Source organism: Panthera uncia (genome assembly GCF_023721935.1).
Source record: "Panthera uncia isolate 11264 chromosome A1 unlocalized genomic scaffold, Puncia_PCG_1.0 HiC_scaffold_17, whole genome shotgun sequence".
In the NCBI taxonomy this organism is placed as follows: Eukaryota; Metazoa; Chordata; class Mammalia; order Carnivora; family Felidae; genus Panthera; species Panthera uncia.
In genome coordinates this window covers 2,616,884-2,630,124 of record NW_026057577.1, presented here as the reverse complement: position 1 = coordinate 2,630,124, position 13,241 = coordinate 2,616,884, and the positions used below count along the sequence as shown (strand labels likewise).

The 13,241-nt window shown below is 34.6% G+C and overlaps 1 protein-coding gene across 1 annotated transcript; it reads right to left on the bottom strand.

Annotated features, from left to right (window-relative positions):
- Nucleotides 1-346: 346 nt before the first annotated feature.
- On the bottom strand, nucleotides 347-1,285 carry LOC125934793 (olfactory receptor 2AJ1-like). Its single transcript, XM_049648390.1, has one exon. The coding sequence runs from the start codon at nucleotides 1,283-1,285 to the stop codon at nucleotides 347-349; it is 939 nt and encodes a 312-aa protein (XP_049504347.1).
- Nucleotides 1,286-13,241: the final 11,956 nt, after the last annotated feature.

Genomic DNA, 13,241 nt, shown 5'->3' with positions numbered 1-13,241 from the left:
AAAATTTAAATGATTACTTACTTTTGAGAGAGAGACAGAATGCAAGCAGGTGAGGGGCAGAGAAAGAGGGAGACACATAACCCAAAGCAGCTCCAGGCTCTGAGCCATCAGCACAGCGTCTTGTGTGGGGCTCGAACCCACAAACCACAAGATCATGACCTGAGCCGAAGTCAGACACTGAACCAACTGAGCCACCCAGGTGCTCTTAGATGTATGCGTTTGTGAAACTTTATTATTATCAGGGTTTTGGAGATATCCACTTCTTTCCATGCTTAATGGTATAGAAACTTATTTTGTTTCTATATTAATATAGAAAATACACACTTCAAGTATTTTTCTTACTATTTTAATGGAGAAAGTTAGTTTTGAGCATATTTTTCATTGCCTCAAGGACATCTTTATTCCTAAAGCTGTAGATTATAGGGTTGAAGGTAGGTGTGAGGATGGTATAGAATATTGCCAAAGACTTGTCCTGGCCTGGAGTGTGGTATGATTTGGGTCTCATGTATGTGAAAATAAATGGCCCATAATACATTGTGACCACCATCATGTGGAAGGAACAGGTAGAAAATGACTTTTTCCGTGCTTCTGATGATTTCATTTGAAATACAGTAATGAGAATTTGGACAAAAGAAGCAACGATTAGGGAGAAAGGGACAAGCAGAAAAATTAAGCCACTTACATAAATTCCTCGTTCATAGAGTGTTGTGTCCACACAGGACAACTTCAACATGGCAGGGACTTCACAGAAAAAGTGATCAATAGCTCTTGAGGCACAGAAGGGAAAGTGGAGTGCATAAGCTGTGTGGACTATGGAGTTGACAGTCCCAATAAGCCAGGACCCTCTAGCCATGACAATGCAGACATAGTCATTCATAAGAATGGGATAGTGCAATGGATGACAGATGGCTACATAGCGATCATAAGACATTGCTGCCAGGAGAAGGCACTCGCCACCCAGGAGAGTGAGGGATAGAAATACCTGGAAGCCACAACCTACAAATGAAATATTTCTGCTGCCTGACAGAAAGTCAGTGACCATTTTGGGAACAATGTTGGAAATATGCAAGATGTCCATAAAAGAGAGATGGCTCAGCAGGAAATACATCGGAGTGTGGAGTCTTGAGTCCCTGAGGATAAGGAGGATTATGACTGTGTTTTCTGTTACAGTCATAATAAAAATGATGAATATAAAGGAAAAGAAAACTAGACTTGATTGAGAAGAAGAGAAGAGTCCCAAAAGAATAAAATCACTGGTGAAAGTGTGATTTTCATGTCCCATCATGAACGTCTCTCTTTTTCCTAAAGTAGAAAATAAAAGAGAGCTAAAATAGAGTAGTGTAAATATTAAACTCATTTACATTTAGATGCACAATAAAATGAGAGTTAGTGATGCATATTTTGCAATTAAAGTTAATGGAATGTCAACCAGTTTTTGAAGTGGGTTTCTTTCACAACACGGTCATTTATTTGTTTGAATCAACTGATGATATTGAGTACATTGAGTGAGCTATTTACTCCATGTAGTCTCATAGTCTCAATTCCATATTCTTTATTTTGGTTCAATCTTTGTCAAGTGTCACCTTTTCCAGGAGACCTAACTGTAAACACTGTTTTTTCTTTCTTTCTTTCTTTCTTTCTTTCTTTCTTTCTTTCTTTTTCTCTTTCCTTCTTAACTGTGTTTCAAATTTTTATTTAAATTATAGTTATTTAACATATAATGTAATACTGGTTTCAGGAGTAGAAATTAGTGATTCAACACTTACATATAACACCCAGTGCTCATGATAACAAGTGCTCTCTTATTGCCAGTCACCCATTTAGCCCAACCTCTATTCACCTTCCCTCCAGCAACCCTCAGTCTGTTCTCTATATTTAGGAGTATTTTATGGTTTGCCTCCTTCTCTCTTTTTTTTTCCCTTCCCCTATGTTCACTGTTTTGTTTCTTAAATCCCACACATTGGTGAAATCATATAGTACGTGTGTTTCTCTGACTTATCTTGCTTAGCATAATACACTCTAGCTCCAAGCACATCCTGGCAAATGGCAAGATTTCATTCTTTTTGAAGACTGAATGATATTCCATTATACTTATATGCCACATCTTCGTTATTCATCAGTCAATGGAAATTTGGACTCTTTCCATAATTTATTTTTTTAAATTATTTTAATGTAATGTTTATTTATTTTTGAGAGAGAGAGAGAGAGAGGAGAGAGAGAGAGAGAGAGAGAGAGAGAGAGAGAGAGAGAGATACAGAGCATGAGCAGGGGAAGGGCAGAGAGAGAGGGAGACACAGAATCCAAAGCAGGCTTCAGGCTCTGAGCTGTCAGCACAGAGCCTGACAAGGGGCTTGAACTCACAAACTGTGAGATCATGACCTGAGCCAAAGTCGGACACCTAACCGACTGAGCCACCCAGGCGCCCCATCCATAATTTAAAATATCAGTATCAACACCCAAACCCCAACTACCATATTTCTCCTCTGCTCTCTTTGATGTATTTTGCAAATCAAATTTCATCTTCTATATATTAAATAAACTTATGAAATACATTCCTGTTTATTGTGATTCTAACCCACCAGAACTTGAATTTCCCAATTGGAAACTTTCATTAGAACTCTGTATTAGATGAATGGCTAACACAATGCTTGGTAGGTTGTAGATGCTGAATAATATATTTTCAATACATGAGTAAATGGATAGAATATGGAACTCAATTTTCTGTCTCATTTTTATCTGGATAAAACTTAAAGAAAATGAAATGTGTCATTTCTAAATTTTTCTAAAGTAATAAGTAATGAAATGCTACAAAGACTAGTTTAATCTATGTTTGCAATTTGTTTCAACGTTTTTTATTTATTTTTGGGACAGAGAGAGACAGAGCATGAACGGGGGAGGGGCAGAGAGAGAGGGAGACACAGAATCGGAAACAGGCTCCAGGCTCCAAGCCATCAGCCCAGAGCCTGACGCGGGGCTCGAACTCACGGACCGCGAGATCGTGACCTAGCTGAAGTCAGACGCTTAACCGACTGCGCCACCCAGGCGCCCCTCTATGTTTGCAATTTGAAATATCAGTATTTACATGTAAGTACATGAAAATTGTATTCAATTAAATAAGAATATATTTTATTTTAACTAGTTTTTTCAATTCTAGAAATTGAATTGTATTTCATTAATTGTTTATATAGGGAATCATATTGTCTTCTAAATAATTATATTGTTTATATGTGGATACTGGCTATCTAACTGGTCCCTTTACTATTAGCAGAAACTGTATGTATGACCTACATACACACATAGGAAAATAAATAAATAAATAAATAAATAAATAAATAATATGCACACATACATACTTACACACATACACACACAATTTTACAATTTTGGAAAATACAGATGCAGATCATGAAAAATAAATAACAAATATAAAACAAGTTATTTGCCATCTTTAAAAACTATTCATAAGTTTGAATGAAATGAGTTTGGCTTTTACTTTGGGGATGCAAGCGTACAAATGTGTTCCTGATGAAATAGGAATAATTTGTATTTTTCTCTTTTATTTTATTACAGTGAATATTGAGATTCTTCATTAGGAAATAAGCCTCTTAATTCTATTTCAATGTCCTGGATTGTGAACACTGTGTTGCTCTAATTTTTAAATATTAAAAGATTAGCATTTGAGTGAAGTTTGCAGACATATGAATGTTTAAGTAGTTCATGCAGTTTTGACTGGTTTGACCTACAGCTCAAGAAAATTTTATATAGACATAGATTCAGATTTAAGGACAGCGATGACTTCCATGAACTGGTGGAACATAAGTCTCTAAAATCTGTGAATCTTTCTGACAACTCAAATTCAATATATCCTTATCCAAAGCTGTTGAGTTTTTCCCACTCCCAAAACCAATTTTATCCTTCTGTTTTTCCTTTTTCCATTGATGATTTACTTTGTTCAACTCATTCCCATTCAAAAATCCATACTGAATTTTAGTGTTAGGAAGTATGGGTAATGTCTATTTTCTACAAAATTCCCATTATGTAGCAGTGCCTGGCCTATTGTAGGTTCTCAGTAAATGCTTATTAAAGGAATTTTTGACCATGGAATTGAAATCAAAAGTTTTCAACAATGCATCTATTATATTTACATTTTTAAAGAGTTTGTGCTGCCTCCACAAGAATGTCTGTATTTTGTCTTCCGATATTTGAAACACTCCATGATAAATTCCCTAACCGCTTCATCATCTTACATTTACTTTCTTCTTTCCACTTCCATGGGGAATATGAAGTTTCTACAACCATTTTTTAAGACTCTTTGTCTTACCAGTCAATCAGGAATTTGGACTATCCTCCATAAAGTTAGAATGGTAGATAAAATGATATCTTCCATGCCATTCAGAATGTCGAGTGAAATCTATCCTTGGATCCAAAATGCTATGCTCTAGTGGTGAGCTTCCTAACACGAAGATAAAAAATGGAGAAAACACATGTTACATACAGAGTAAATTCTTCCAAATATGTGCAACTCTAATAAAAGTTACAGTCTCTTTCTCCCCACCTGCCATTAAATGCTTTATTTTTTTGTATAATAATGCTAAATGTAATGAAGAAATGTAGCATGCAGTTTATATCTTCCTATATTCTAGAAGTTTGGAGACTAAAATGCTACTATTGAGGCACCTGGGTGGTTCAGTCAGTTAAGTGGCCAACTTCAGCTCAGGTCATGATCTCACAGTTCATGGGTTTGAGCCCCACATCGGGCTCTGTGCTGACAGCTCGGAGCCTGGAACCTGCTTCGGATTCTGCATCTCCCTCTCTCTTTGCCCCTCCCCTGCTCATGTTCTGTCTCTTTCTGTCTCAAAAATAAATATTTTTTAAATATTAAAAATATAGAGAATGCTAGTATCATTAGATGCCATTTTTGTTTAACTATAAACACTGTTGTATTCCAATCTTTCTTCCCAGGTATGTGAAAGGCCTCCATACTGTTTACCCAGTGAGTTCACTACAGTTAAATTATTTTTACTATTTTACAATTATCAAGATTTTCAAATGCATCGTGGATCCATTAATTTTGACTTAACAGGATTCAAAAATATTTTTTTCATTTCTCTGACATATCTATCAGTATATAAATAAATCATTTCAAATATTTTTTTAAATTTAAAGGAATTTACATTTAAAGAAAGAAATCAATCAATAATATCAATAAGGCTACACATTTATTCAATGATATATATACTTTGCCACTGCATCTTTAAAGTTTTTACTGTAAGACAAAAGACAAAAGCAACCAGTCATTTCTTCTAAAAAATATTTATTTTGAAAAGTGATTGATATAGAAACCCTGGGTAATAGTAAGTCTAATATACACACTTACACTTTATACTAAATGACCACACTGCTTTTATTTTTTGATGTAATCTAAAAAAACACAAAACCTTACAATCTCAATGACCCAATTGATTTAGCAATTATAAGTTCTATCATAAAACTTCAGTTATCAGACTTACATGGTTGCTGTGCAACTAGTTCCAATTCAGTGGTTGTTACTGATTATTCACACAACTGTAACAGAATATTTTATTGAAGATGAAGAAGCCTGACAATGATATTCCTAAATATGGATGGAATAAAATCATTCCTTATTTAAAGGACTTGACATGGAAAATATATGCCATAAATGTATGATAGACATGATTTTGCCTAGGAATATGTATGTTACTGACCCAAATAATTATATTAAGAAAGTATCAATATAAACCTAAAATCTCCATGATTTAAAGAGATAAACAAGAAAATTTAATGTGAATACAGTATTTTTAAAATACGTCACATCATGTCTTATTATAATACAACACATCAATCACACATAAAATTGTATCTGATTTTAATTTTTATCAAAATGGATGATAATGGCACATGCTTCACAGGGTTGTTCTGAAGATTAAATTTGACATCACATAAAATAACATGTACACACACACATGGAACATATCTTAGTATATAGTAGTTACACAGAAATCAATGCTTATTACTGTTGTTTCATTATTTTTTCTAAAATTACTATATTACCATTTCTATCATTTCTTTATTATTACTATTGTTATTATTATTTCTTGATATTTTAAATAAGCATTTAAGCTATCATATACTAGAAAAAGAGAGTGTAATATTCAGCATATGAAGGAATATAACTGAGTAAAGAAATAAAATTCGATGTGGTGATCAGAACTATATTGTGTACCAGTACCTGGTGAAATTGGTTCATGAGGCTCTCTGGGGGAAACAGAAATGCATTATGTTGAACGATAGTATGTGGTTTGCTTCTCACCCATATACACACATACAGATGTGCGTGGGGGAGCAAAGCAATGTTCCTTATTATGAAATCAGTCAGCTGAGCTGTTCACAAATTTATTTTATACTAGCCATTTGACATTATAATTAACTTTTTTTTTCCTCTTGACTTTTCAGGACACAAAAACATACACCAAAGAATCATTGCAAGGTGATCTTACATCTATTCCATTTTGCTTTCATAACCCATTTAAGGGAGTCCTGTGAGGATATTCTCACATCGACATCAGATTCATCATGCCCAACACGAACTGCCAAAGTTCTATGAAACATGTACCACAATTGGTACCACCATTTACAATAGCCCAAGCCAGAAATCTGAAAAAAGTTATCCCAAATTGTCTTTATCTCTGCACTCTTCCTTATGAAAATTATCATCTCCCACCTGTTCTACTTGTGTAAATGATTCCCCTGGGTTATTCCTTCTCACAGTGCTACATACCATGTGTGGTCATGGTGACTCTAAAATATCAATTCTATCCTTTTTAAATGGAATGTCTAGGGGCGCCTGGGTGGCGCAGTCGGTTAGGCGTCCGACTTCAGCCAGGTCACGATCTCGCGGTCCGTGAGTTCGAGCCCCGCGTCAGGCTCTGGGCTGATGGCTCGGAGCCTGGAGCCTGTTTCCGATTCTGTGTCTCCCTCTCTCTCTGCCCCTCCCCCGTTCATGCTCTGTCTCTCTCTGTCCCAAAAATAAATAAAAAACGTTGAAAAAAAAATTAAAAAAAAAAAATGGAATGTCTAAATCTGTACTACTTCAGTACCATCCACATGTGACCACATGCTTCACAACTCTTCTTGAAGTCAGTAGAGTGTGCCTGATAAAGTACACTTTGGACAATGACAGTGAAAGAGTGTTGGGATCAGAAGCACACACTCATTCCTTTATCCCATGAATTTCATATACATGTAATAATGTGTACTCCTGCATTCATTCTGGATGTGTTGTACAGGAAATAAAACACAGGAGTTCAGGAGCAGAAACCTATGAGCCCACAGGTAGCTTATTATGCATAATGATAATGTGTGAATATTAATGAAAAGTAACTCACCAAATTATTAAAAAAAATAATTTGGGAAGGGAAAAGGCAAGAGGTTTCCCTGTGATTCTTTCTTGTTATCTTTAACATTCCTATTGGGTCATACATTTTGGGGGTAAGGGATCTAGGATAATTCCAGTATGTTTATTCAAAATGTATAATACATGCTTTTATGACATAGAAACTCAAATGATTATGATATTGTGAAGATAATTGACATAAATGTCTGACTCCAATTTCTCCTTCCCCATAAATACATTTTTTGTTTACTCCAGTTTATTCTTTTTGCAACACAGTTTTGAGCATTGCATATAAGTTGCTAGGTTACAATGCATACAGATTTGATCCCAGGTACACTAAAAAAAATATGAAACAACCAACCAAATAATCAAACAAAGGAAAACACTTCCTATAAATTGTGAAACAGGCAACCAAATAATCAAACAAAGGAAAACACAAATCTCCCTATCTCGAGCTCCCATTTCCACTGAAACTACAGCATTGATATTTATATAACCTTGCCTTCTTGCAGCTTTGTCACACCCATATTCTTTCTTCCACATCTACAGTCTTCCCCTCCATTTCTAAGGTCTTTGCAGTCTTCCAATATCTAAGGTTTCATGTAAAAATATCCTTTTGTGGGTATTTTTTCTCTTTAGTTTATTCTTCCTTGCTTCTCTTTCTTGCTTAGAACTGGCCAGCTCTGACAGTTCATCTTATTTGAGCCACAGTTTCACTGTCTGAGTTTATGTTTGCTCTATGTACCCTGAATGATTTACTCATCCTTTTCTTACCTGGTTCCTAATGTTACCCCAGGGTCCTCTTCTCTCACCTCATTAAACATTACCAATTTCACACCACCCAGGACAGAACACTGTTGATGAGTTCTTTCACATCTAACACACTGGGCTCACTGGTTCCCCAGAGGCTTCCAACAAGTCCCTTCTCTTTGGTGTCTAACCATTTCTCACAGCATTCATGTGTCTGCTTCAATGTCACTTCTTCTATAGTGAGAGGCATGGGGTGATGCCTCAATCTGGGAATTTGCATCAAAGTACCTGAAAGTATGCAGGGGGAAGTTGGATAAATAGTTTGAGAGGACCAAGAAGACACAGGAAGGACACCTACCACCTTGACGTCCTGTGTCATGTAGCTTCTGGAAGAGAAAATACCCACCCTTTGATAGGTGACATAGGTCTCTAGGAGACAGCTGGGAGAGGAAGTGAAGGGTACATGAGGAAATTCTTTGTGTGGAGTGGGGTGGGGTCACAGAGATAGACAGGCATTCCTCAGGGAACAGCAGAAGAATCCTGGTGTCAGAGACAGAAGGGAGATAGTCTGATTCAGACTGATTAAACAAAGTGATATCAAGCATTTGTTAATAAAAAAAAAAAAATCCCACCTTTCTGAACCCTTCCCCATTACACCCTCTCTTCTTAGCATATTTTATTCCTATTCTTCAGGGCCTGAGAGCATACTGTCTGCTAAAGGAACTGTGTTTGGTCTGTCTCTTACATTTGATAAAAATTCTAGGGAAGGCCACTAGGCTGACCTCACTTGTTGCAGCGTTGAGAGTCTCCTGCATGTTTGCGAAGTCAATGAATGAACCTACTTATCATTCAGGCAGCCTACTACAGAGACGTACATAAAAAGATCTGTTTTATCTAAGTAATGATGATTATTTTTATTCTTGGTGGATTCATAAGTCAACTAAATGGGTACCAAATAACTAAATATAAAAGTAAACATAACAAAAAAAATCAGTTAATTTATTGGTCTTACACCTAATTATTATGTCAAGTATACAATAATGAGCATTTATGAATGGTGGACCCTATTTAAGCATCTAGTATTGATTAGCATCTTACAGTTATTAGTTGTTTATAATTGGAGATCTGTATGGTCTCACAGAGATTAGACAACATGCCCCAATTATAACCAAGGGTTTAAGTCCTGAAATTCTGGTGTGAGAACTCACATTCAAATGTGAAGACCGTTTTCCACAGTAATTGTTAATCTATTTTAACCCAACAAAGTGGCTTCATTGGACAACATCTTGTTCTTTAGGAAGGGAAAGGTTAGTTAAGTTCCATGGATTTCTGTGTTGTGTATGAGGGGATGTCCACCCCTACTTGCATAACTGTACTGAAAGCTATTTAAAATCAGACAATTGAGTTCAGATCTCTGTGAAGGGAACCATGAATTCAGCCCCAATATACTTGCCTTTCTTTTTCAAAAAATGCAAATATTGAATGTACCTCTCAGATTATGGTAATCATTAAAATGAAAACATGAAAGTGAAATGTTAAGCAAAATACACAGAGTAATTAATGAATTAAAGACATTTTATGTTTACTTTTATTGTTATATACAGTTATTTCATTATGTTCAACTATTTTTACTCCACTTGAATGAAGGATTAACTAATGTATGAATCTAAAAGTTTTTACAGATATAAAATATATAACAAAATTACCTTTGGATCAAAGTATGACTATATTGAGGAGCACAAACAAGGTTTAAACTACAATAAAACGGTAAAGATCAAGTAGAAATGCTGAGGGGCACCTGGGTGGCTCAGTTGGTTAAGCATCCGACTTTGGCTCAGGTCATGATTTCACTGTATGTGGGTTGGAGCCCCATGTTGGGCTCTGTGCTGACAGCTCAGAGCCTGGAGCCTGATTCAGATTCTGTGTCTCCCTTCCTGCCCCTCCCCCTATCGTGTTCTGTGTGTGTCTCTCTCTCAAAAATAAATAAATATATTTTTTAAAAAATTAGAAATGCTGAAGCATGGCATTCAGGTTTGGAAAAAATTCCTCAAGTAACCCTTCTTCTAAAGTCTATAGGTGCCATTTCCAAAGTGCCACAGCAGTTTGTAAAACTGGAACTTTCCATTCTCCTTGACATTTTCTTTTCTAGATTATTTGTCTTTTTTGGTTAATGAGAAAGAGACTATAAGACTCGGGAAATTGCTATAAAGGTGTTGTGAAAGATAGGATTCAGATTAAGCAAAAATGGGAAAAGTAAGAAAGTAAACTTTTAAATGTGTTATGTTAAACTACTGTCTCAAAGTTAATTTTGTATTTTATTGTTAGGTCTCTGGAGAGCACATAAATACAAAGTTGCAAATTCAGAGATATATTAATAAATTTCTATATATTTATAATTATTTCCTTTGAAAAAAACAACAACCTATTGTGGCACCTGTGTGGCTCAGTTGGTTAAGTGTCCAACTTTGGCTCAGGTCATGATCTCACGGTTCATGAGTTCAAGCCTGCATCGGGCTCTGTGCTGACAGCTCAGAGTCTGGAACCTGCTTCAGATTCTCTCTCCCTCTCTTGTTCTGCCCTTTCCTCACTCATACTCTGTCTCCCTCTCTCAAAAATAAACATTAAAAAAATGCGTTGAATAGAAAAACCAACAACTTCTTTAAAAGTGCCAAATTTCTTTCCTGAAAATCATTGCAGCTATATAATCATTTAACATTAAAACACAAGGAATATTTAGTGAACACACACCAAAACCTTATATTCTGTAACCTATTTCTATTCTTCAGTAGGCAAAAATTACCTGCTGCAGAAAAAATGTATCTGATTTTCAAGATATAATTTCGCCAGTGGAATTGAAATATTATGTTATGATGAATAATTAAAATAAATATACAAATAAATGTACAATTGAAGACCAATGGGCATAGTCAAAGAGTTGTATTACATAAATATCCATTTTAATTAAAATAGTCTTTGAAAACTGAAGAGCGAAAGATTGTAATAAAAATAAAATAATAACAAGAAATGCAAATATAATGTTTCAAAATTCCAAATAATTCTATGAATGTCATACACTATTTACTAGCAATCTATTAAATTATTTTTGCTTTGGAAGTATCTACATATTTGTTTGTTTTTCTAATGATGAAAATTTATAGTTCACTAAAGAAGATACATACATAAGCAATAGGGTAACACAAAATTTCTAGGAATCATTACACATTAGATAAATGTAAAATGAAAGTTTCTTGAGTTACCCCATACTAGAATATGTAAAATGAAAAAAGTTGACATTACCCATAATTGTCATTTGGAACAAATAGTATTCTTGTGATTTGTTGGTGGAAATGCAAAATTGAACAACCATTTTGTAAAACTATTTACTAAAAATTTGTCTGGCATTTACCAAATAAAATAAAAACACTTATCACAAAAGAAAGTTTAATAGCAGTTTTAGTCATAAAATTTCCAGACTGAAGATAGCTCACATGTTCATAAAAAAACAGTGAATAACAAACAGTAATGCATTCAGAGATGGGAATATTATTTATAAACAAAAAGAGAAAACTCTTTGTAAATGTAAAATTCTGGTAAAATCTTTAAAAATATATTAAGTTGAGAAAAAGACAGGAAATTAAAAACAAAACACCAGCTTTGTATTTTAAGTAGCAGAAAATTTTAGAAGTCAAACTAGGATAGAGATACAAATGGCCCCAGTGTTTTTATCTTGTTTGAGTGGTTTTACTTCTGGTCTGGTGAGAATTGTCTCTTGTTAGTAGGCTCATTGTTACAAGCCCAAGTTACTGAATCTGGTTGAAATGTATTCTTTAGATGTGAGCATTCTCGTGTTTATAAGTTATATCTCAATTAAAAATAACAGTATTCAAAATTATTTGCCTTTGTAATTCAAAAATTTATTGGGGGGGGGTGCCTAGGTGGTTCAGTCCGTTTGCGTCCCACTTTGGCCCAGGTCATGATCTCACGCTTGTGAGTTCCACGCGGGTCAGGGCTCTGTGCTGACAGCTCAGAGCCTGTAGCCTGCTTCAGATACTCTCTCCCGATCTCTCTTCTATTCTGTTCACACACACTCTCTCTCTCTCTCAAAAATAAATAAACATTAAAAAAAAATAAAAAAAAATTATTGTGGGGTGTGGTGTAAAAACATTCTAATGATTTGTGAATAACATATTTTTAGCATTCCCCAATTTGATTTGTGGATGACAATTTTATAAAAGATCCAAAGTAGGGATGTCTCTCTGCATTTCAAACTAAAATAGTAACCGGTAGAGATATAATGTATACATAACTTCTCTGCAGGAAATCCCTAAGAGTCTGTATAGTCGATTTCACTCACAATTGGAATGTAAGAAACAAAATTAATGAACAAAGAGAAAGAGAGACAAACAAAAAGAAACAGGCTCTTAAAAATAGAGAACAAAGTGGTTGTTACCAGTGGGAGGTGGGTGGGAGAATGGGTGACATAGCTGAGGAGATTAAAAGTACATTAACCTTGATGAGCACTGGGTAATGTATAGAATTGTTGAATCACTATGTTGTACACCTGAAAATAATGTAACACTGTATGTTATACTGGAATTAAAAAATAAATTTAAAAAGCTTTTGATAAGTTATATATGTATAACTTTCATATAAAAGACCTAGCTTTTATATAGTTAAACACATTAATTGATCTCAGCTTCTAATAATATTGGCGATGATATATGGCAAAGGTACAAATGTAAATTACAAATTATGTGAATAATGTCCTCCTGTTCACTTATATGGGTGTTAAGTGATGCAAAGACACACTTATTATATAATTGCAATTTATCAAGAATGTTTATTCATTATGCCAATTAATTAATAATAAAAGTGGGGGATACTTATTTAGAAAATGTTGAAAATGAAAAAAATTGGAAAAAAGTTATAAATAATTTTATGTCCAAGTTAAAATATTTGTAAATGGCAGATGAAAGATGTAAAAAAGGTTTATAATTTTCAAACATGCACCTATCAAGAAATATGTAGATCAAATAGAGTATTGTAAATGGTGAAAACTCTGTCATCTATTTCTTCA

Coding starts and splice junctions, on each gene's coding strand:
- LOC125934793 (XM_049648390.1), bottom strand. CDS start 1,285: ATGATGGGACATGAAAATCACACTTTCACCAGTGATTTTATTCTTTTG.